Source organism: Serinus canaria, chromosome 26, assembly GCF_022539315.1.
Source record: "Serinus canaria isolate serCan28SL12 chromosome 26, serCan2020, whole genome shotgun sequence".
Lineage (NCBI taxonomy): Eukaryota > Metazoa > Chordata > Aves > Passeriformes > Fringillidae > Serinus > Serinus canaria.
This window is the reverse complement of record NC_066339.1, coordinates 4,632,695-4,653,409: the sequence shown is the minus strand read 5'-3', so window position 1 is coordinate 4,653,409 and position 20,715 is coordinate 4,632,695. Positions and strand designations below refer to the sequence as shown.

At 55.8% G+C, this 20,715-nt stretch overlaps 2 protein-coding genes across 4 annotated transcripts in view; one reads left to right on the top strand and one right to left on the bottom strand.

Annotated features, from left to right (window-relative positions):
* Nucleotides 1-687: 687 nt before the first annotated feature.
* Nucleotides 688-4,102, top strand: LOC103823304 (ubiquinol-cytochrome-c reductase complex assembly factor 2). 2 transcript variants are annotated; one of them, XM_018923428.3, is made up of 4 exons: nucleotides 688-825; nucleotides 2,831-2,905; nucleotides 3,176-3,245; nucleotides 3,924-4,102. In XM_018923428.3, exons 1-4 carry the CDS (start codon nucleotides 724-726, stop codon nucleotides 4,016-4,018), a joined length of 342 nt encoding a protein of 113 aa, XP_018778973.1. In that variant the 5' UTR covers nucleotides 688-723; the 3' UTR covers nucleotides 4,019-4,102. The 2 variants fall into 2 exon arrangements, with proteins under 2 accessions (XP_018778973.1, XP_009096612.1); XM_009098364.4 differs by having other exon boundaries at nucleotides 688-861.
* Nucleotides 4,103-5,059: 957 nt separating this feature from the next.
* ITPR3 (inositol 1,4,5-trisphosphate receptor type 3) overlaps nucleotides 5,060-20,715 on the bottom strand; it is a 37,227-nt gene continuing 21,571 nt past the window's right edge. Inside the window, exons 28-58 of one of the 2 annotated variants that reach the window (XM_030231379.2) lie at nucleotides 20,515-20,640; nucleotides 20,263-20,385; nucleotides 19,897-20,097; nucleotides 19,261-19,512; nucleotides 19,049-19,174; nucleotides 18,649-18,774; nucleotides 18,436-18,556; nucleotides 17,598-17,782; nucleotides 17,343-17,491; nucleotides 17,058-17,166; nucleotides 16,827-16,917; nucleotides 16,460-16,629; nucleotides 15,839-16,013; nucleotides 15,187-15,371; nucleotides 14,396-14,596; nucleotides 13,951-14,061; nucleotides 13,520-13,615; nucleotides 13,242-13,343; nucleotides 12,897-12,983; nucleotides 12,200-12,310; nucleotides 11,581-11,773; nucleotides 10,706-10,831; nucleotides 10,099-10,271; nucleotides 9,842-10,006; nucleotides 9,162-9,354; nucleotides 8,720-8,815; nucleotides 8,241-8,365; nucleotides 7,870-8,035; nucleotides 6,852-7,012; nucleotides 6,245-6,406; nucleotides 5,060-5,951 (exon numbers count right to left, since the gene is read on the bottom strand). In XM_030231379.2, the coding sequence (XP_030087239.1) occupies nucleotides 5,883-5,951; nucleotides 6,245-6,406; nucleotides 6,852-7,012; nucleotides 7,870-8,035; nucleotides 8,241-8,365; nucleotides 8,720-8,815; nucleotides 9,162-9,354; nucleotides 9,842-10,006; nucleotides 10,099-10,271; nucleotides 10,706-10,831; nucleotides 11,581-11,773; nucleotides 12,200-12,310; nucleotides 12,897-12,983; nucleotides 13,242-13,343; nucleotides 13,520-13,615; nucleotides 13,951-14,061; nucleotides 14,396-14,596; nucleotides 15,187-15,371; nucleotides 15,839-16,013; nucleotides 16,460-16,629; nucleotides 16,827-16,917; nucleotides 17,058-17,166; nucleotides 17,343-17,491; nucleotides 17,598-17,782; nucleotides 18,436-18,556; nucleotides 18,649-18,774; nucleotides 19,049-19,174; nucleotides 19,261-19,512; nucleotides 19,897-20,097; nucleotides 20,263-20,385; nucleotides 20,515-20,640 (4,476 nt within the window). In that variant the 3' untranslated portion in view covers nucleotides 5,060-5,882. Of the gene's footprint in view, nucleotides 5,952-6,244; nucleotides 6,407-6,851; nucleotides 7,013-7,869; nucleotides 8,036-8,240; nucleotides 8,366-8,719; nucleotides 8,816-9,161; nucleotides 9,355-9,841; nucleotides 10,007-10,098; nucleotides 10,272-10,705; nucleotides 10,832-11,580; nucleotides 11,774-12,199; nucleotides 12,311-12,896; nucleotides 12,984-13,241; nucleotides 13,344-13,519; nucleotides 13,616-13,950; nucleotides 14,062-14,395; nucleotides 14,597-15,186; nucleotides 15,372-15,838; nucleotides 16,014-16,459; nucleotides 16,630-16,826; nucleotides 16,918-17,057; nucleotides 17,167-17,342; nucleotides 17,492-17,597; nucleotides 17,783-18,435; nucleotides 18,557-18,648; nucleotides 18,775-19,048; nucleotides 19,175-19,260; nucleotides 19,513-19,896; nucleotides 20,098-20,262; nucleotides 20,386-20,514; nucleotides 20,641-20,715 lie in introns of those variants that run through there. The other variant, XR_007780099.1, reaches the window with a different exon arrangement.

Genomic DNA, 20,715 nt, shown 5'->3' with positions numbered 1-20,715 from the left:
ACCACGGCCAGAGCGCCTCGCTGGGCAGCCCCTCACTCTTCATTGCTGCACAGAAAACAACTTGTTGGCTGAATAATTAGAAAAATCTTCCTTTTCACCCCTCATCCACCTGCACAGCGTGGCTGCCCCATCTCTGGCAGTGTCCAAGGCCAGGCTGGATGGGGCTTGGAGCAACCTGGGGTTGTGGAAGGTGTCCCTGCCATGGCAGGGGGTGGGATGAGATGGAATTTAAGGTTCCTTCAACTAAAACCATCGTAAATCCTGTGAGGAGAGGCTGAGGGAGCTGGGAAGGGTCTGGAGCCCCAGGAGGGGCTGAGGGAGCCGGGAAAGGGGCTCAGCCTGGAGAAAAGGGGGATCAAGGGGGACCTGCTGGCTCTGCACAACTCCCTGACAGGAGGGGACAACCAGAGGGGATCGTCCCCTGCTCCCTAGGGACATGACAAGAGAAAACGCCCTCAAGCTGAGCCAGGGGACGTTCAGGTTGGAATTTCCTCACGGAAAGGGCGGTCAGGCTTTGGAAGAGGCAGCGCGGGGCGGTGTTGGAGCCCCCACGGCTGGAAGTGCGGTTCTCAGCGCTCTGGGCTGCCGACAAGGCGGGCACCGAGCTCCCTTCGGGACCCGACCGCCGCCGTCAGGATCTTCCCCTCAGGCATTCCCGCCCTGCCGCGCCCGCACGTGACCAGGCGGCGGCGCCACGTGACCCGGCGCACGTGACCCGGCGCCATGGCCGCCAGCCGGTACCGGCGCTTCCTGCGGCTCTGCGAGGAATGGCCGGTGGAGGAGACCAAGCAGCAGCGGGATCTGGGCTCCTTCCTGCGGCAGAAGGTGGCACAGGCCTTCCGCGAGGGCGAGAACACGCCGGTGAGGGGCGGGAGGGCGGCACCCCCGCGGTGCCGGCCTGGGAGGGCGCGGGGAGCGGCCCGGCGGGGGCTCTGAGGGGGCTCTGAGGGGCCGGGGCGGAGCGCGGGGTTCGGGGCTCCCACGCGGCTCTGCCCCGGGGCTCGCTGGGCTGTAGGAGGCTGTGCTCGGGGCTTCATGGAATATTAGGACATCTTGAGCTGAGAGGGAGCGGGAACTCCAGGGGTGATGGAGTCCTGCTGCTCCCGGGCCGGGCTCGGCAGCCTTTGGAACACACATCCCGGGAAGGCTTTGGAATACCGGCCACGGGTTTGTGCCTCCACGGGGCAAACTGTGCCCGGGACACCTGGGCTGTACCTGGGACAAATGACTGGTAGCCAGGACACCGGGTTTGTACCCGGGACCACATGGTTTGTACCCAGGATAAGTGGGTTATGCCCAGGACAGTTTGTACCCAGGACGCCTGGTTGGTGCTCTGGACAAATGGTTTATACTCAGCACTCCTGGTTTGTACCCAGGACAGCTGTTTCATCCTCAGGATAACTGGTTTGTACCCAGTTCTTGCACCCTTTACACCATGTTCTTTGGAGAACCCCGTTCCTGTGGGTATGGCAGTGGAATCCAGTTAATTCCTGTGATGTCCTTACCTCGAGGGTGGGATGATGGGATGCTGCAGCACTGCCTGACACTGATGGAATGCAGCGGTTGTACAATTGAATTCCACCTCCAGCTGTAATTCTGTTGGAGTTTGGGCTTTGCTGCTGAAATAAATTAGGGAATCTGCTGCCTGACTTGGCTGCAGACCTTCCCAGGCACGGAGGTGTTGCTGCAGAATGCAAATGTGCCCTTTCTTAGCATAAAAACATTGTTCCAGAGATGCACTTCAGACCTCAAGGGGCCATTAGAGGCTCCTAATCCTGTACTGGTGACCAGAATAGTCTGCAGCAGGCATTTTGGGAAGGGTTTTATTGCTTTTCCATATGCTCAGGACAGCTTAATGTGTTGCACCAGTTGGCTCCAAGATCCCAAAGCTGCCACTGATCCTGGAAATCTGAATTGATGCCTGCAGCAGTGGTGGCAATTTGTGTGTGGAGAGGCTGAATGCAGCAGGCAGAAGGAGCTTCTAAGAGGGGAGCTAGAGGCACAGGACTTCTTTAGCCATCTAATGGAATGAGCTTTGCTGGATTTCCAGGGGAGGGATGCTGTTTGTGCCACCCTTTTAATGGCTGGATCTGCTGGAGCCTTGGGGATCACCTGCAGGGGGATGTGGCTGTCCCTGTATCCTCTCTCCTGCAGAGACCTTTTCCTTACTCTTCCTACTTCTTCCTGACACCTTTCTCTTGGTGTTATTTTTACTCTTGACCTGTTTTAACCATTCATGGACCAACACTGAGTTCTGGGGTGAGCTGGGCTCATTGTACCACAATAAAAAACCAACAGGGAAAACATTGTAGGCTGGGAAAGCAGCTGAGCAGGGGCTGTGCCAGGCAGAGACACCCGGGTGAGATGGATCCTCCAGCTGAAATAGAAATCCAGTTACCCTTCAAGCTGTTCCTTGTCATTTGTGCTGATTTCCCTAATCAATTACAGGCCCCCTAATCAATTTTTAGCCCCCTACAGGGAGTCCTGGCACCTTGTCCTGGGTGATTCCTTACAATGAGGCAGGTGACAGAAGTGGCCTCATTTCACATCACCAGCCAGCAACGTTCTCTGGGGCCGTGCATTCACTGTCAGATCCTGTTGGTGCAGGGTTTCAGATCCATTCTGGAAATCCCAGGTGTTGTTATTCCTGCAGGCCAAGCTGGTGGGAGATGGAGGGGAAAAACCTGGAGCAGGACAGCAGATGGTCAGTATCCAGCAGTGCACTGGGAATTCTGAGCTGCTCCTTCATGGCCATTGTCCCTTGGAACAAGGAGGGTTTTTGCTGAGGAGGTGTAAAACCAGACCTGTGTGACACTTGTGTCCCCTGCAGATCCCTGACCCCGAGGCCTGTGACCAAATGTACGAGAGCTTGGTCAGGATCCACACCAACTTCTACAAAAACAAGGTGAGAGCTGAGGCACTGGCCTCTGCCCCTCTCTTTGGGGGGAGGCACCACCTGCTGCAGGATTCCTGGGAATGCTGAGGGGGGGATGCAGCCGTGGTCACCCAGGGCAGCTGCTGGGTGAACAGGGCAGGCCTGGTTCTTGGTATGGATGAACAGAATCCCAGCTGAAAACACTCTCAGACTGTGCCAGCTGGTGACATTTGCACCTTTTTCATGCACCACAAGTGAATTCTTTGTCTCTCTCCCTCCTTTTGCTGCTCTCCTGGGAAGTACCCACGCCTGAAAGAGACCACCTTCACCGGGGTGACAGTGGAGGATTGCAGGACGATCCTGGCCACAGGTACTGCTGCTGGGCTTGGTCTGAGAGGGCAGGGGAAAGGGACATTCTGGTTTTTGGAGTGCTCCCCAGCATCCCTCCTCAGCCCCTGGAACTGGAGGGTACCAAGGGGCTGCCTGCAACTCTGTAGATGTTCGATGAGGAGTAAGTTCAGGAATAATTCAGTATTTTGGGGTGAAGAATCAGTTGGGTTTTGCAGTATCAGGAACCACAGAGGGTTTGCAAAGGCTCTGTGGGGTCAGACAGCAGGATCTGTGTGGAAGGAACACATTTGGTATGTGAGCCCAGCACTGAGCTCAGCTTCTCTTTCACCATCTCCCAGTTCCCTTCATTTTCCTTCTGTGTCAGACCCTGGGAAGGAGCAGGTGCCCCACGCAGAAATGCTCTCACCACATCCCTTCAGAAGGGCAGAGCTGGGAGCCAGAGCAGCTTTGTTCTGCTCCAGTTCCTAACTTTGATTGCAGTGTGTGGAAACTGAGTATCAGTTGTTGGTGATAAGAGACTCCCTGCATTGATTGGAAGGGAAACCAACCTCGCCTCAGGCCTGGAATGAAAATTCATTAAAAGAAGTCAGGAAAGGAAATTAGATGGAAGGCAGAGCTGTTTTAAGATGGTTTCATTTCTCTGCTTGCCTGCTTATCTTCTTCTGGCCCCATCTCTGTCTCCCTTCTCCTTTTGCAGACATTCTGAAACAGATGGAAGACAGGAAAAAAGGGACGTGGAAAAGACTGCGGGAAAAGTTCTCTGCCAAGAAACCTGAGGAGGACTTGAAGTGAGGGTTCAGCTCTCAGCTTCTCCACTGTACATATCCCTGAAGCTCTGTGTGTTGCCATGATGAATAAAACCACTTATTCCTCTTAGCAACAGCATTTTTGTTCAGCCCTACCCTTTACATTCTTCATATTTAGTGCCTCCTTTTTTTCTGCTGAGAATCTGGGGCAGAGCTTAACACATCCATGCTGGAGCAATGTAGGGAAGGGAACTTTGTGGTGTCAAACCTGGCCCTTTGTATCTCAAAAAATGGAACAAGCAGGAGCTGCCCAGAGGGAGGAGGTGCAGCTTTAAATGTTCTTGTGAAGAGAACAGAGGATGTGAAAAACCTCTCTGTGCTTGTGTTTGTGTGTTAGCCCAGGGACCAGGGCAGTGCAGGGAGGGAGAACTTTAATCACCACATTTATTTTCCTTCCGAGAAGACAGAGAGGACGGAGGCTGACTTTGCCATGGTGACAGTGGAGCACTGCACGAGTTTAATTGAGATTTTAATCAGCTGCTGCAGAGCTGCTGCTGCTGGAGGAGCCAGCTCTGTGCAGATTCCCCCCAGCCTGAGGAGAGGAATGGGTGGGTTAGTGCAGAGCTGAGGGTGAAGGCAGGATTAAATGACATGCTGCTAGATGGAGCCATAAACACATTTCAAGTGTTCTGCAACTTCACCATTATGGGCTTTTTTTATTCCTTTTTAGAGCTTTACTGCTTTCATCAGTGTCTGTTCTTGGGCTTGGAGCTGGGGCTGGCTTGGGAAGGATGAGTGTCTGGAGCAGAGCTGTGCCAGGGCTCCACAGCACCAACAGCTGCTCCTTTTTATGGGTTTCAGCAGTGATTTCCTGGCAGGCACTGAAAGAATTTGAAAGTGCAGCAGGCTCTGGTCCAGAGCTCCAGGAACCAAGGCTGGTGCTGCTGGTGGCTCTTCATGGCAGCGTTTGGCAGGGGATGTGCAACACCTGGAGCTGGGAGCAGCAGGCTGGGGAGCACCTTGGGTGCCAGCCCTGCTTTGGGCTCTGCTTGACAGCCCCATCACACAGAGGGCACAGGGAGGGGACTTTCTTTACCACATTGAAGTTTTTATTATAACATGATTCTGTATTTAATTTAGTTAAGGCAATTTACACTTCAGTTCTTAAGTAACAATGATAACAACTAAAAAAAAAAAACAACAAAACAACAACAGCAACAACAAAAAAAAAAAGGTAAAACATGACACCAGAGATGAAACTAAAACACAGGACACCCCTTCACAGTGAACTCCTGTAAACCTGCAGGCTCCCACTACTGCTGCCCAAAGATCCTTGGTCCACAGAAGGCAAAAGACTTTTAGTTCCCACTAGGACAAGTTCAGCTCCTCATCTGGCAAGTTAATTAAATTAAATCCACCTCCTTGAGTTCAGCTGCTCTTTACTGCGCCACAGGATGGAGAGAATTCTGCAAATGGAGAGGGGTCAGCGTGGAGCAGGCACAGCAGATAACGAGGGCTGCTTGGCAAATATCCACAGGGACAAGTGGCACTCGGAATAAGTTAAATAGTGCGGCCCTAGAGCTACTTACCCCACAGCTGAGGGGCTGGAGCACATGGAGATAAAGATACAACCCTCCACAGTTGCAAAATAAAAGAGTTATTGCAATGAGGAATGAAAGTCCTGTATGGTTTATCTTCCTACGAGGGTGTTAGAAAAACACCTGGGCCCAGGTGTGGGGTGGACTCCGGCCAGTCCCTGCTCCGGGGATTGCTTACAAGCTCTAAGGGAGATGCTGCCTGGGAAGCCCTTTCCATGTGGTCCATTGTCCCCAGGCAGTGACAATCCATGCCTGGAGCCCAGGGAGGAGCAGCCTCCTCAGCTGGCACGGGTGCAGTCCCTGGAGTGTGTCTCAGTGGTTCATGGTGTTCTGGACATCCACAAACCCCATCCTCTGCCTGCGCTTCCGCTGCTCCGTCATCTGCAATTCCAACAAGGACACGCTGAGGCAATTCCAGGCCCTCCTGCTCTTGGATGTGCTTCCCAAGTGTCTGACTGTGCTGCTTTGAGCCTCTGCCAGCAAACTCTGAGCTGGTGAGGCACTTCCCAAACCCACGTGTCCCAAGTGTCCCCAATTCCCCCAAAAAAGAGCTGCAGGAGCCCTGTGCTTGTCTTTGTGCTGCCTTGGGCAGGTCCTTTCTCCCATCCCCTGCCCTCAGTGGCTATTTTGGGAAGGACAGAGGGTTCCTACAGGGGATTTCCCTTTTCCCATACCTGTTCCTTCAGCTCATTCAGCTGGGAGGTGAGGTGGGACACGAGCTTCATGGTGGTGTTGAGTTTGTCCTGCAGATTGCGGATCTCGTTCTGCTCCCCTTCCCCTTCATTGCTGACCAGAGACATGGCTCGCATCCGGGGGAACCAGTCCAGGTTCTTGTTCTGGGAACGTGACCATGGACAAGGGGAGTTGGGGTGAGGGGTCAGAGAGGAGAAGGGAAGACAAGGTTTAACAGGCAGCCTCCCTGTGCTTAGGGATTAAAGAAACTCGCTTTGCAAAAATCTGCCATTTTTCCATGCATGGTCCATTTCTAGGTTGGTTCATGAGCTCACGTGCAGAAGTTTTTCTTTCCTTGCTTTCCTTTCCACCCTTTGCCTTGAAACCCCATTGAAACCCCACTCCCTGCTTGGTTCAACCCTTCAACTCACAGGACAAACCCTCAAACAGACCACGTGGAAAAAACCAGCAAAGAACACACTCAGGCACTGCACCGTTAGCCAATATTTTCCAGAAGGACTTCCCAGAGCTGTTTTTCCTTGGCCAGCCCCTTGTTCCCAGGGCAGGCAGGTTGGGATGGCCAAGGAGCTGCCCTGAGGGCACCTGTACCTTGATCATCTGTGCCACGTAGCTCTCGGGGCCGGTGTAGTCAGTCTTGTTCTTCACCCGCACCAGCACGATGAAGTACAGGTAGTTCCACATGTTGTGCTCGTATTTGATGTGCTCCTCAAAGGACACGGTCTTGTTGTCAAACTTGTCCCTTTCAAGCCCTGGGAAAGGCAGAGAAGGGTGGAGAAGGACAGGGAGGAGATGGGGAGAGGAGGAGGTGAGTGAGCAGCAAACACGTGGAAGGAAATTCAGCCCAGTGTCTCCCCTCCCAAAGGTGACATTTAAGTGCTTTTAACAATTGGCATTTAGCACATAAACATCCAAACCAGGGGGCAGCAACCCAGCTGGGGGTTCAGGAGGCTTCTGTTTAAAATCACAGAATCAGAGAATCATGGAATGGTTTGGGTTGGAAGGGATCTTCCACCCTCTTCCACTATCCCAGGCTGCTCCAAGACCTGTCCGACCTGGCCTTGGACACTTCCAGAGATGAGGCAGCCACAGCTTCTCTGGGCACCCTGTGCCAGGGCCTGCCCACCCTCACAGGGAACAATTTCTTCCCATGTCCTGCTGGTTCTGCCTCTGCTCATTAAAATAAACCCAGAGGATCTTTAGAGGAAAAAGCAGAGAATTTTACAGGGGTTTTCTTTGGGTTTTTTTTATGCCTACTTCTGCCTGCAAGGATTCCAGAGCTCTTTCTCTATTATATTTCCCCAGTGATATGCTGCTGTTTTCCCCCACTGGCCAAGGGAAGGTCTCAGCAGTGAGATGCACAGCAACAAGAATCCCACAATGTGGTTTTAGTTTAACACCTCATTAGCAGGGTGAGGAACAACTCGAGAATTTCCCTCCAGCTGTGCTCTTGTCCAAACCCCTCCCAGTGCAGTGACCCCTCAATGAACAGATTCAAGTTTTGCAATGATAAAAAAAAAAACCAGAATCCAGCTGAAATTCTTTTCCTTCCCCCAAGCTGGGAGGGGAGGAAGAGCTTTGGGGCAATTCCTGTATTCCCAGTGCTCACCACAAATAAAACAAGTGGTCTTCAGGATCTCTTCCTTCTTCTGTTTCTCACTCCTCAGATCAGCGAAGGTGTCAATAATGACCCCAAAGATGAGGTTGAGGACAATGATAATGACAATGAAGAAGAAGAGGAGGTCGTAGACAACTCGAGCAGGGAACAGGGACTCCTGTAAGGGATGAGAGGGAGCATTGGGTGCCTTGCACAGCTCTGCTCCAGCCAGCCCTGTGACACAGCTGTGGCTGAGGCACCAGGGGAGGAGGAGAACGTGAGAGATGGAGCTGGATGTGCTGCAGCTCCCAGGGAGAGGGGCCAGCAGCGATTGCAGCAGGGTTTGGCAGAAGAAGGAAGTCCCAGGTGCTGTCCCCACTCACATCCTTGGAGGGTTTCCTCAGGATGTCCCCCACGCCGCCGCCGTTGCGCAGGCCGTGGTTGAGGACGGTGACGATGCACATGAGCAGCGTGTCACAGGCACGTTCCCACTGCTCTGGGTCAGCTTCTGGGGAGGAGAGCAGGGCAAGGACTCAAAACACAGGCAGAGCACCAGACCCTGGCTGTGGCATGGTTCCAGCTGCAGTGGCAGTGACACAGGAGCAGCTGCTGCTGCTGTGATGTCCCAGCCAGGAGCTCCTCCAGCAGCCAAACGCTCCTGCAGCTCCCACCTCCTTTCTGATTAAATCAATCCACCCCAACATTTTTTATGCCAGGGTCAGTGCAAAATTCACAGGCCTCTTGCCCAATACGTCCCAGGAAGCAGATTGAGTTTCTGCCTTGGAAAAGCTGGGATTTTCCTCAGCTGGCTGGCAAATCCACGCTGCCACACAGAGCTGGCATTTCCACAGAGCTCTCTTACCTTCCAAGGCAGTGGGTGCAGCAGAGCAGCTGATTTTGTCACTGCTGCACGACTCCATGAAGGTCTCCACGTTCTTTTGCATCCCCAAGGGATCATCTGCAAGGAAGAGACCCCAGCTCTGTGAGAGCAGCACCTCTCCCCAGCAAACCCCTGCCATGGGCTCCCAGGAAGATGCCAACCTTCCTGGGAAAAGCTTGCCTCATATTCTCCTACTTTTTCTAGGCCCTGAAGCTTTTTCTCAGAGTTGAGACCACTCAGAGCTGACCCTCTGTGCCCCCTCCTCTGCCACCAACCCCAAACCTGCTCTGTGCAGCACAAGCACAAAGCTGTCCCTCTCTGTGACCCCCAAACCAGTGCTCCCCAGTGTAAAACCCCACCCAGCACACCCTGAGATGTGTGTGGAGGGTCCCACAGTGTCCCACGACCCCCAGCACCGCCCGACCTTTGGCTTTGCTGTCCGGCAGCCGGTCCACCTCGAGGATGAAGTCATCCTTCAGGAAGAGGAAGCCCACGATGGAGAAGAGGTAGACGAGGATGAGGGCCAGCAGGGCTGTCAGCAGGATGGAGCGCCCGTTCCGTGTCACGCTTTTGATGACATTAAACAAGGTCTCCTCACGGTAGATCAAGTCAAACAGCTGAAAGGACCCAGGAGCAAAGAAATGCTGCAGGGTGCTTCTCTTGATAATGCCTGGCCTATCTATATCCCCTTTTATCCTGAGATCTTGGATCGCTCAGCAGACCTTGACTAACTTTTCTCACAAAGCCTTTAAGTTTCCCAGCTTACTGAAGGGAAGCAGAGAAGAATGGAGTGACTTATTCACAGCAGGAGAGCCAAGAATAGGCCACATGTACCCTGGCTCTGCCCTCACCAGCTCACGTTGCCTCCCAGCTGACCCAGATAAAGCACACAGCAGATTAGAAGGAGAGATACAGCCCAGGACCAGGAGAGAGACAGCAATAGATTCTGTCAGGAGGCAGAAAGCTCAGCCCATGCAAAGATTAGAGCACAGGGAATTGTTCTCTCTGCTATCAATCAGCCCCTGGGAGGTGTCACAGGAACCTTCCAGCTCCTCAAGCAGCAGCCAGGCTGCCTGTGCCCCCAGGCACGTGAATTTATCATACCAGGATGCTGTAGAAGAGCTCGTGCACGAAGAGCCCCAGGACGCTGGTCACGATGTAGCCGACGTGGTAGAGGAATTCCACATCCATGATCATGGCCTTGTAGCCACGGATGAAGGTGCCTCGGTTGCCCACGAAGCTCACCACGAACACGATCTTGTTGGTCAGCTGGGGACAGCCAGAAACGGGAGGGAGTGGGGTTTGCTGTGCTCTGGGAAGGCGGGACAGCTTCCTGATCCCCCAGCAGGTGGAGAACTCACATTGAGAGCGCCCAGGATGTTGAGGGTGAGCCCGATGCCCAGGTAGTAGATGGAGCGCAGGATCAGGGCCACCAGCAGCGGCCTCACCCCGTAGCGCTTGGTGAACAGGGCCATGATGGAGAAGCAGATCAGGATCCAGAAGAGCAGGGAGATCAGTGGGGAATCCAGCACTCCTGGCAAGAGGAACACAGGGATGCTAAAGCAGGGATGCTGCTGCTGCCAGGCTGTCCAGCCACACTAATGAGCTCTTTATCAGAAATGATGATGCTGCACTGCAGGGTTTGTGTTGGTTCAGATGGTTTTTGCTGATACATTTTCTAACGTCTCTTATCCAAGAGCTCAGAACCACTGTAGGTGATGGAGGCTTTGCCTGACCCCAGGAATGTATCCCATCACTGCTCCCCACATTGTACAAACAGGGGAAGGCAGCCCAGGAGAAGAGAGGTTTCCCTGAGAAGGAAGGGGTAGGAGGGCTGGAAACTGAAATCCTGATGAATCCTTTATCCAGCAGAAAGGAGCTGGGGTTGTAGGAGCCCAAGGATCTGCCTTTATCCAGCCCAAGGACCTGCTCCTTCCTCCCTTGGAGCAGCAGGTGCTGGGCACTTACCCATGGAAGTGGCTTCCACATAGGGGTAGAAGAAAGCAATGATGATGTTGATGAAGACGGCCAGGTTGAAGGAAATGCTTCCCCAGAGCGTCATTCTGCGGGAGAACCAGTACATCAGCGGCATGCCTGGGGGGAGAGGAGGCAACACACAAACCTCAGCCAGCCTCGTGCCAACCGGGTCCTCCTGGAGCCCCTGTGCCCTCCTGGAGCCCCTGTGCCATCCCAGACCCTCTGTGACCTCCTGGAGCCCCTGTGGGCTCTGCAGCTGCTGCCCCCCAGACCAACCCAGCCTTCCACCTTCTTCAGACCATTCAAAGAAGAGTGCACCTTCCAAGTGGCTCTGCTCACATTCCTTGGTCTCCCAGCCCTCTGGAAATCTGCTCTGACACTCTGGAATCAGGTTGGCTTTGTCCTCCCTCACAGCTCCTACACTACTCCTCAGCTGCATCCCAGTATCTGTAGTGTGACCCTCTACTCGGTTCCTGGGATTTACAGCCAGGATTTCCACCCTGGAAGCCCCTGAGCAGGTCTGCAGAGGGCAGAGAAACAGGTTTTATTTCCCATGTGCAGCTACAAGACTCTGGCTTAGGAGAAGGCAACTGAAAGGGCTTTCCAGGGAAAACACCTCAGCTGGAATCCCAGGGAATGTGAGCAAGGTGCCCCTCAGGCTGTGGAGAAACTGCCCTGGGAGCACAGAGGAGCCCATGGCTGGGATTTTAACCTTCCCTCCCTGCACTGTGCCAGGTGTGAGGTGCCCTGCAGAGCTCGAGCAGCCCAGCCCTGCCATTCCCAGGTGTGCAGCCCTTTCCCTGCAGGAATGTCCCCAGATTCCCAGCGGGGCAGCCCAGGGGAGGGAGGCTCTGCCTTGCTCTTACTGCGCAGCTTCTTCTGCCACTCCATCTCGTTGTGCAGGAAGGAGGACTGGTCGAAGAAGTCGCTGACTTTGCTGCCCTGCTCGTCCTGCTCCGTGGTGGTGAAGAGCCTGTACTTGGTCTCCTTGGTGAGGAACTCACAGATCCCAGGCACAGGGAAGATGATCTGCTCCATGCTCCGATCCAGCCGCACGATCTGCAGGATGCAGAGCCCTCAGATCCTGCCCTGCTGTGGTTTTTTCCTCCTTCCCACATCCAGCTGTGCCTTCCCCCACATCCCTCCCACTCCACAGGGCCCAAATATTGTCAGCCCCTCATTTAAAAGCTTCCAAAGTTCCTCTAGCAGAGGCAGCCCTGGCTGGGGTAAGTGGGAGTGTGGGAATGGGGGATCCATGCCAAGGATGAGGCTCTGGATCAGCTACATCCCACTGCTGCTGGGAGAGAAGGGCAGGGTCCAGGGGGCTGCTCATCCCTCAGTTCCTGGAGCTAATACTCCTGCCAGCATGGCCGTGGGAAGAGGGGGCAGCTCCTGCTGCAAAATAATCAGACAGGAGGCATCTGGAGCCAGGTGGGATTCATGGGCCAGGGGCAGGCTGGAAAGCCAACAGCCAGGAGGTCTTGCCTCAATCTGGGACGTGTGCTTCTCGTAATAAGCCAGCGGATCCTCCTCCTCCTCCTGCACCGGGGCCGTGGACTTCAGCATCTGCGACAGCTGCTTGTTGTTAAGGCTGAGCTGGATGGGGAGAGGGAAAGGGAGAGGATGAGGATCCAGCCAGAAGCTGGATCTGACTGTTCCCACAACCATGCCTCAACATCTCTCACAGCTGATGAGGTTTTCAGGGAAAGGCAAATGAATTAAAGCTTCCGTGAGGGGTGCGAGTGCTCCCCGCGGTGACAGACAATCGATTCCCTGCAATAATTACATCCAAGTGCTGCTAATCCACAAATTACAAACCAGTGCTCACAAAACCCCCGGGGAAATCACATTCCTGCTGAATCTTGTCGGGATCTGAGGTACCTGGGCAAGGAATGGTAGCAAAGGACTCAGCCCCTCCTTTCTGAAGGGAAGGGGGGAGTGGGTAAGGGCAGGATCCCCCACCCAGGGCCACCAGCCTGTGTCACCCTGTCACCCCACAGCAGGGCACACGCACCTTTGGGCTTCTACCTCTGGCTAAAAGGGCATTTAGGTGTCTCTCCCTCTTTAATCCCCTGGGGAACACCAAAATCCAACAAATCCTGAACAAAGCCCAGGTGGGCTCTGCAAGGGCTTTTTACAGCCTGGGATCAGGGTGGATTGTGGGGGCTGTGCCTCTCCATACCATGGATGAGATTCCCTCCTCCTCCTCCTCCTGGATTCGCTTCACTGGCTTCAGGAGCTGCTGCAGAGACTTGTTGTGTCGGGAGAGCTGGGAGGGGGACAGGGGTGGTGACAGTGAGCACAGGATGGCAGGCAGCCACCAGCACACACGGGAGGGGGACACGGGGCACAGGATGGCCAGCAAGCCATGGCTGCTCCCCACAGCCAAAGGCACATTTGGCTCCCCAGGGAGGCCAATCTGCCTGGAGGAAATGTGCAAAAATTATGGAGGGAAATGTGCATAATTAGAGAGGGAAAAGTGCAACCTGTGAGCACAGCCTGGCAGGATGCTTTTACAGCTCCCTACCTGCAGAGCCAGGATATAAATGTTGTGTCCAACTTCCCGGGGGGAAACCTCGGCGTTCTCACACTCCTCCTCCTGCAGGTAGGCCTTCTTGATCACATCCACCTGCAAGGCAGCACGGGGGCACTGAGCTCCTCCCCACTCCCTGCTGCCTCCTCCAGCCAGGATTTGGGCAGGAGAACAGCAGTGGGGCAGGGGAGGCAGGAACTGCAGCAGGACCCAGGGTAGAGGATGGGCAGCTGGGGGCTGGGGGCTCAGTGGGACATTCCCAGTGCCCTCACCAGTTCCTGGGGACGGAGGCTGATGAGGATCCTCTCGGCATTTTCGCTGTCATGCCTGCTCTCCATGAGGGCCAGGAGGAGCTTGGAGGCATTGTCCTGGTCAGGAGAAGCCCTTGGTGAGGGGAGCTGTGCCCTGCCACTGCCCAGGGCTTTGGGGTGGGCAGAATTATCCTGTGCCCCCGCCAACTCTCTTGTTCCAGGGGCATCTGATGGTGGTGGAGATGCCCCAACCCTGCCCAAGGGTCTGACACAGGCAGGGTCCCCTCTACAGTGACAACCTCACCCCACAGTACACCCTGTGACCCTGCCAGTGAGTCCTTGCAGTGACACACGCAGTGACACACGCAGTGACACATGCAGTGACACACGCAGTGACACATGCAGTGACACACAAACACGTCCCCAGCACCCCAGCCCAGGCCTCTGTGCACCTTCAGCTGCAGGACCAGGTCCATCCGGTACTTGCAGAGGGGGCTGATGTCATTCAGGATCAGGGCTGTGATGATGTCGATCCCATTGGACTCGTGGGTCACGATGCAGCTCTGGGGGAGTTGGGGAGTGTGTTATCCCACAGATCCTGCCAGTCCTCCCAGCTCCACCCTCCAGCACAGCCCTGGTCTGAAGCACTGCTCTGCCTGCAGCCCTGGGCCCCCAAACCTCCCCTCTCCCTGCAAAGGACCCGTTCACACACTGAATTTTTCCCCCCATCTGCATCACCCCATCTGGGGGCCAAGCAGCAGCTGGTGAGCTGTGCAGGAGCCCTGTGACCTCTGCTGCCCACGTTCTGCTCCTGCTCACACTCTGAACCCAGAACCTGTCCCTGCTCTCCCTCATTGCCCCCTGGTCTGTGGTGAGGTTTGGGGAAGGAGCCCAGACCTGGTTCTCGTGGCAGGGCCCCTGGCAGTACTCGGTCAGGGTCTCCAGGGTCTGGGTGATGAGAGCCACGTTGTACTCGTTGATGTAGAGGCCGAGCAGCCCCAGCCCGCCCGTGGTGCTGCCACACATGATGTCCAGGAACTGCAGTGTCTCACACACCAGGTTGTAGTTGGTTTTGTTGTTCTGGCACCGCAGGAAGTTCTGTGGAGCAGAGCCCAGCAATGGGGTCCCAATCCCTCTCTCCTCACACCCCTCCAGCTGCACTTTGAGGGACATTTGGGCTGGGACTGCCCCTGTAACCTACAGACCTCAGTCCCACAGCCACTCCTGCCATGAACTCCTCCCACAACCCCAAGCTGGATGGAGCACTGCACATGGGGAAATTGAGGCACAGAGCTGCTGGGTGCCAAAGAATTTTGAGGCCAAAATGGGACAGATCCCAACTGTCACCCTGTTTTTTTGAGATTCTTTAAGCCTTCTGATGTTTACATCCTTGTAACAAACTTTCTCACCCACTTTCTGTAAATAACTTATTGTTTTGCATCTTTTATAGAGGAGGAAAAATTTGATGGACTGTTGGTTTGTCCAATGTCAAACTGGACAAATTGGAGAGGTGGCACTGTCACCCTCCAACCCAGGGTCACTTTTGGGAATCTATAAATGCCAGAATCAGAAAATAAACTGCCCCTTTTCCCTTGAGAACAGCAGCGTGTCCACGTGGTGTTGTTTCCAACCTTCCCCCAGCCCAAGCCCAGAGCTGACCCCCAGGACCCCAGGACCCCAGCACCGACCTGCAGGTCCCGGTTGTGGTTCTCACAGAGCAGCTGCAGGAAGCGCAGGATGGGCTCCATGATCAGCACTGTCACCCCCATCTCGTTGTTCTGGCCCTGCTCCCCGGGCTCGTGGCCCTTGCGGAACCCCACGGCCATCGGGTACCGCGTGGGGGTGCCGGGCAGCAGGAAAGTGTCTCCTCGTCCTGGGGGGAATGTGTCACAGACATGTTTGATGAAAAATCCTTTCCTTAGGATTTTTTTTCTCCTGAGAAGCCTCAGGAACAAAATGTAAACAATGATTATCTGCTGCTGTGGAATGCAGCAGGTGGATCTGTGACTGGTCTCATCTGGTTGTTTCTAATTAATGGCCAATCACAGTCCAGCTGTCTCAGACTGTCTTGGTCAGTCACAAGATTTTATCATTCTTTTTCTATTCTTAGCCAGCCTTCTGATGAAATCCTTTCTTCTATTCTTTTAGTGTAGTTTTAATATAATACATATCACAAAATAATAAATCAAACCTTCTAAAACTTAGAGCCAACATTCTCATCTCTTCCCTCATCCCGAGACCCCTGTGAACACCACCATAGGAATTGTCCCCTCCTCAGCTCAGGCTGTCACCAAGCCAGTGCTGGCCTTCCTGAGGGGACAAGGGGACACAGCCCCATACCTTTGGTGCCAGGGTCTGGCTCGTCCTTGTCCTCGCGGGGTTTGTTCCCGATGTCACTCATGTTCACCGACACTGTGGACTTGGTCTCCTGCTGCGCCTTCTTCATCCGGTCGTGCAGGACCTTGAAGAACTTCTCGGACTTCTTGTCACTCGTCATGAGGTTGTAGAAGGATTTCTGGTGAAAGGACACTCGTTCAGGTCCCCACCACGGGGTCCAAAGTGTCCCTGCCCGTCCCTCTGGGCAGCAGCCTCAGCACTGCAGGCATTGCCCAGGATAACCCGATTTTTGCTGGAGCCCCACTGGGTTTTGCACACACCATTTTTCAGCTTCCCTGTGACAGAGGGTTTGGGATAAGCCTGGAGGTCCCCCACAAGCACTGCAGCCCTGAGCCATTTTAGGAATTCCCGGCAGAGGGCATCAGCAGAACTCCAGAAACAACTTGGAACCACCTGCCCCTCCCACAGCCTCCAGCCTTTCATCCAGCCATGGAGCTGGGAAACCCAAATCATCAGATTTCAGCACAAATAAGAGGTGTTTAGGCCAAACCCAGTGCCCGGGGCTGAACACTGGACCCTCCCCCTGCCCACATCAACCCCTGGCTGCCTGATCCCCCTCAGCACCTGGATCTCGGTGTTGCCTCCATCCAGCAGGCGGATGGCCAGCAGGATGCTCTCCTGGAAGATCTTCTCGTTCTTGGTGTTCATGATGAGGTCAGCCACCAGCTTGGTGGCCCCCTCACGGTCCAGCCGGCACTGGACAGCAGCGATGGCTGACCAGTCCTGGTCCTGGCCTGTGTCAGAGGACAGGAGGGATGTGATGCTGTGGCAGCACAGCCAGCACGGCTCCACCACTCTCAGTGCCATCCCTTCACCTCCCCAAATCCTCTGCTCCCATGGAGCTGGGACATGGCAACCAGCCACAGACCTGGTCCCATCTCTGTTTGGGAGCTGGGAGCTTGAGGGGAAGGGGAAGGAGAGGGGCACTCACCTCCCCCAGCAGCATCCCCCATCTCCCCCTTGGAGCTGGACCTCTTGTTCTGAAGGTAATTGTTCATGAGCATTTTCCGCAGCAGGTTGCCCTGCCAAGGCAAACAAATGTCACCAGTGTCCCTATGCCAAGGCTGGGGCCAGGGCAGAACAGGCTGAGCACCCCTGGTGTCCAGGGTGGGCTCTGCCAGCTTGGGAGTGGGGCTGGATGGACACAGATCATGCTGCTCACCCTCTCTCCATACTTGTTCCTCTTCACCAGCATCTGCTGCAGCGTCCTCAGCACCTTGATGCAGAGCTTCTCCTCTGTCTCCATGAGGTCCTTGGTGTGCTGCACCAGCCTGGCACAGCAAAGCCATTGTCACACAGCTGGGAGCGACCCGGGCATCCCAGGGGGAACCAACCCATCACCCCTCCAGCTGCAGGCACACAGGGATGCACAGCCCACCCATGGTGAGGGTCCCAAACCCTTCCCAGCACCCCCAGCTCGCCCAGGGCAGACCCAACCCAGCCTCACTTGGACAGGAACCCCCCGCTCTCGCAGCGCTGGAACGCCTCCGTCCCCTCCATGAAGAGCAGCTCTGGCCGGTGCAGGACATCCACCAGCACCGACAGCTCCGCCTCCACCAGCGGCTTCAGGCGATCCTCCAGGGCGTTGATGATGTCCTGCAAGCCACAGCATCCCCTTCAGAGCCAGGGGACACAAGGGACAGGGACCCTGCCATGCCAGCACCCTCCTGCCACCTGAGCCCAGCCACGCCCTGCCCCGTACCTGCAGCTTCTCGATGATGTTCTTGTAGTCCCACTGGTTGGGGGTGGTGGAGACGCGGGGGAAGGTGCGTGTGGCTGCCTTGTAGCTCGAGGTGTTCCTCTGCACCGTGCTGGTGGAGCTGCTGTTGAGCAGGGAGCTCACATGGGCGTCCAGGTCCATGGGCAGAGCGATGGAGCGGCTCTTGGCTGCAGGACACAGGGATGGGTTGGCACAGCCACCACCCAGCTGGGTCCCACCACCCCGTCTGGGCATCCTTTCACCAGTGTTCAACTCATTTGCAGCAGAGATTTGGGGTAAATACACCAGTGAACTCCTCCAGGGCAGTAAGGGCTGGAGTGTTCCCACACATCCCAACACCCACAGCCCCACACAGGGTGGAAACTGGCCCCAGCCCCAGTTTTTGGTTGGGAAAGCCCAGCGTGGGGAGGCTGCAAGCACCCTGCCTGGAATTCCAAAGGGAAATCCCCACCCAGAGCTCAGCCACCAGCAATCCTTTCCACGGTGACTCAGTGCTAACAGCCCTCAGCCTGAGTCAGGCAGCTGCACACCGAGGGCAAAGTCCTGGCCAGGGAAAACCACTGTCAGTGTTGGCTTTGTGTCCAGGCAGGGACACACCAGGGAGCTCCCAGCCAAGCCCAGGCTCTGGTTATCCTCACATTAACCTGGGAATGCTGAGATGAAGCCCTAAAAAAGCCCATCCTGGAGCTGAATGCCCCAGCTGGCAGCCCCTCACCGTGGTGTCCTGCCACCCCCACAGGAGGGACAGGTGTCCTGCTTGCTGCTGGGCAGAGACAGCCCAGGGTGTCCCTGTCCCCTGGGCACAGCAGTGGCTCCTTACCAACCATGGCCAACGTGCGGATGCAGGACTCCACCGAGCTCTTGTGCTGCTGCTGCAGCCACGGACACTCCAGCAGCCTCATGGTGGACTGGAGGAGCTGCACCACGATGGTCTGGTGGGTCTGGAGGAGAAAGGAGTGTCAGCACACGCATCCAAACCGTGTTTTGGGGGTCTGGCTGAGCCTCCCCCTGCCACCCTGCCCACCCTTGTCACCTGCAGTGAGGTGCTGTTCTCTGAGAAGGGCGAGCTGAAGAAGGCGTTGATGGTGTCCAGCACCACTGTCAGCACGTACTTCTCCAGGGTGGCATCTGGCAGGCGCTTCTCCCTCTTCTTGCACATCTGTCAGGACAGGAAGGGCACTGATGGCACCAGGGCCAGCTCATGTCTGCCCAGAGGCTGCTGGGACCACACTGAGCTGAGGGACGTGGCCGGTGACACAGCTCCTGTGGTCAGAGCAGACAGCCCTGACCACTCCCCAAGTGTGGCAGCTGTATGAGGTCCCACACGTGGATCCATGCCCTGCAGGAGGCTTCAAGGGAGCCTTGGTGACACCAACCTGTCCTCATCCAAGCCAGCACTGCTGTGTCCTTCCCACCCAACCCTCCCCACACACCTGGGCCATGTCCAGGGTGAAGTTCTCAAAGAGGGTCCAGATGTGGTTGCTGGTGTAGATCTCCTTCATCTCCACCTCCGTGTCCACATAGCAGTGGTTGACAAAATTCACATAGGCCATCTTCACCTGTCAGGGAGGGGGAAAGGGGCAGGGACACCATCAGGGGACAATCAGTGCAGAGCCCCAGTGTCCTCCTGGCTGCCACCCCGTACCTCTGTGATGCAGTCCTCGTGTGTCACCACCCGCACCACGTCCTCCAGGGGCAGCAGGGACGTGCACTTGATCTCGGTGTAGACGTTCTTGCCCTCGGCACAGGCAGCCAGCAGGTCCACCAGGGAGATGTGGTACATCAGGGGGCTGTTCTCCTCCACCCCATCCCTGGCTGCTGTCATCATCTCCAGCAGGGTGGCCAGCGAAGCCTTGTCGTTGTAGAAAACCACCACGTCGTCCCCGGCGTTGGTGAGCTGCAGGGAAGGGTCAGTGCTCAGTGCTCACCACTCTGAAATAGGAAGGTCAGAAGCCTCCAAGGCCAATGGTGTCCCCTCTGCAGTGGGGGATGAGCAGGAGTGGCCAGGAAGGGGGACAGGGATTTGTGTTTACAGGGAAAACCAGGCATTTGCAGTGCACTCAAAAATTGTGGGACTCCCAAAATGACTCTTGGACCTCGCATTGAGCCCCTGGAGATGGTTGATGGCCACTCAAGCTGTCCACCAGCACTGGGGCTGGCTGGTTCCAGGGAAGATCCAGCATGGCTGGAAGGCTCTTCTGAAGGAAGAAGCCAACCGTGCAGGTTCCAAGAGCTTTGTCCTGCTTCCCCCCAACTCCTGCCCCGCAGGAGAGGTCCTCACCTCAGTCATGATCATGTCCTGGCACTTCTTGACGTACTTGCCCTCGGCCTTGATGATGGTGTGCAGGAAGTCGAGGTACTGGACGTGGCGGCCGTGGGTGGCCACGCAGTGGATGAAGTGCTGCGGCACCGTCTCGTTGATCTCCGAGCACAGCTGGTAGTTGTTGAGGAAGATGTGCTGCATCGTCTCTGCCTCCAGCAGCTGGGGACGAGGGGCAGAGTGAGGTCAGGGGGCTGCAGGAACTGTCCCCAACTCCTGCCCTGCCTGCTGTCTCCTCCTGGTTTTTCCATCCCGTGCTCTCAGCCCCAGGAGTGGTGCAGAATTCCCTCCTCCCTGTGCTGCTGCCCTTCCATGTCTTCTCCTTACCCCTGGGGTCAGGAACAGGTTGAGGTGTTTGTGCAGCAGGGCCTGGTTCTCCTGGTTGCCAGCACAAAACTTCTGCAGGAACTGGTGGGTGAACTTGAGGATCTCCATCATCTTGGCATCCCCCTGCGGATGGGACAGAGGAGAAACACGTGGAGCTGAGAGGGATGGGAGTGGCAGGAGGCCACTCAGGGGTGTCCCCGTGTGCCCCTTTTGCCCTGGGCACTTAGGACCAGTTGGTTTCTGTCCACCCACCTTCTCATAGGGGATCTGCAGCAGGTCCAGCATCACCTTGTGGGCATCCATGTTCTTCAGCAGGCGCTGCTGCTTCTTGCGCACCTGCTCCCCCACCCCACACATCTTGTTGAGCCTCTCCAGGATCTGGGGACAGAGGGACCATGGTGGGCAGGGGCTGAGCCTGGAGCCACTCAGGATGGCCACCAGCACTGGGGCTGG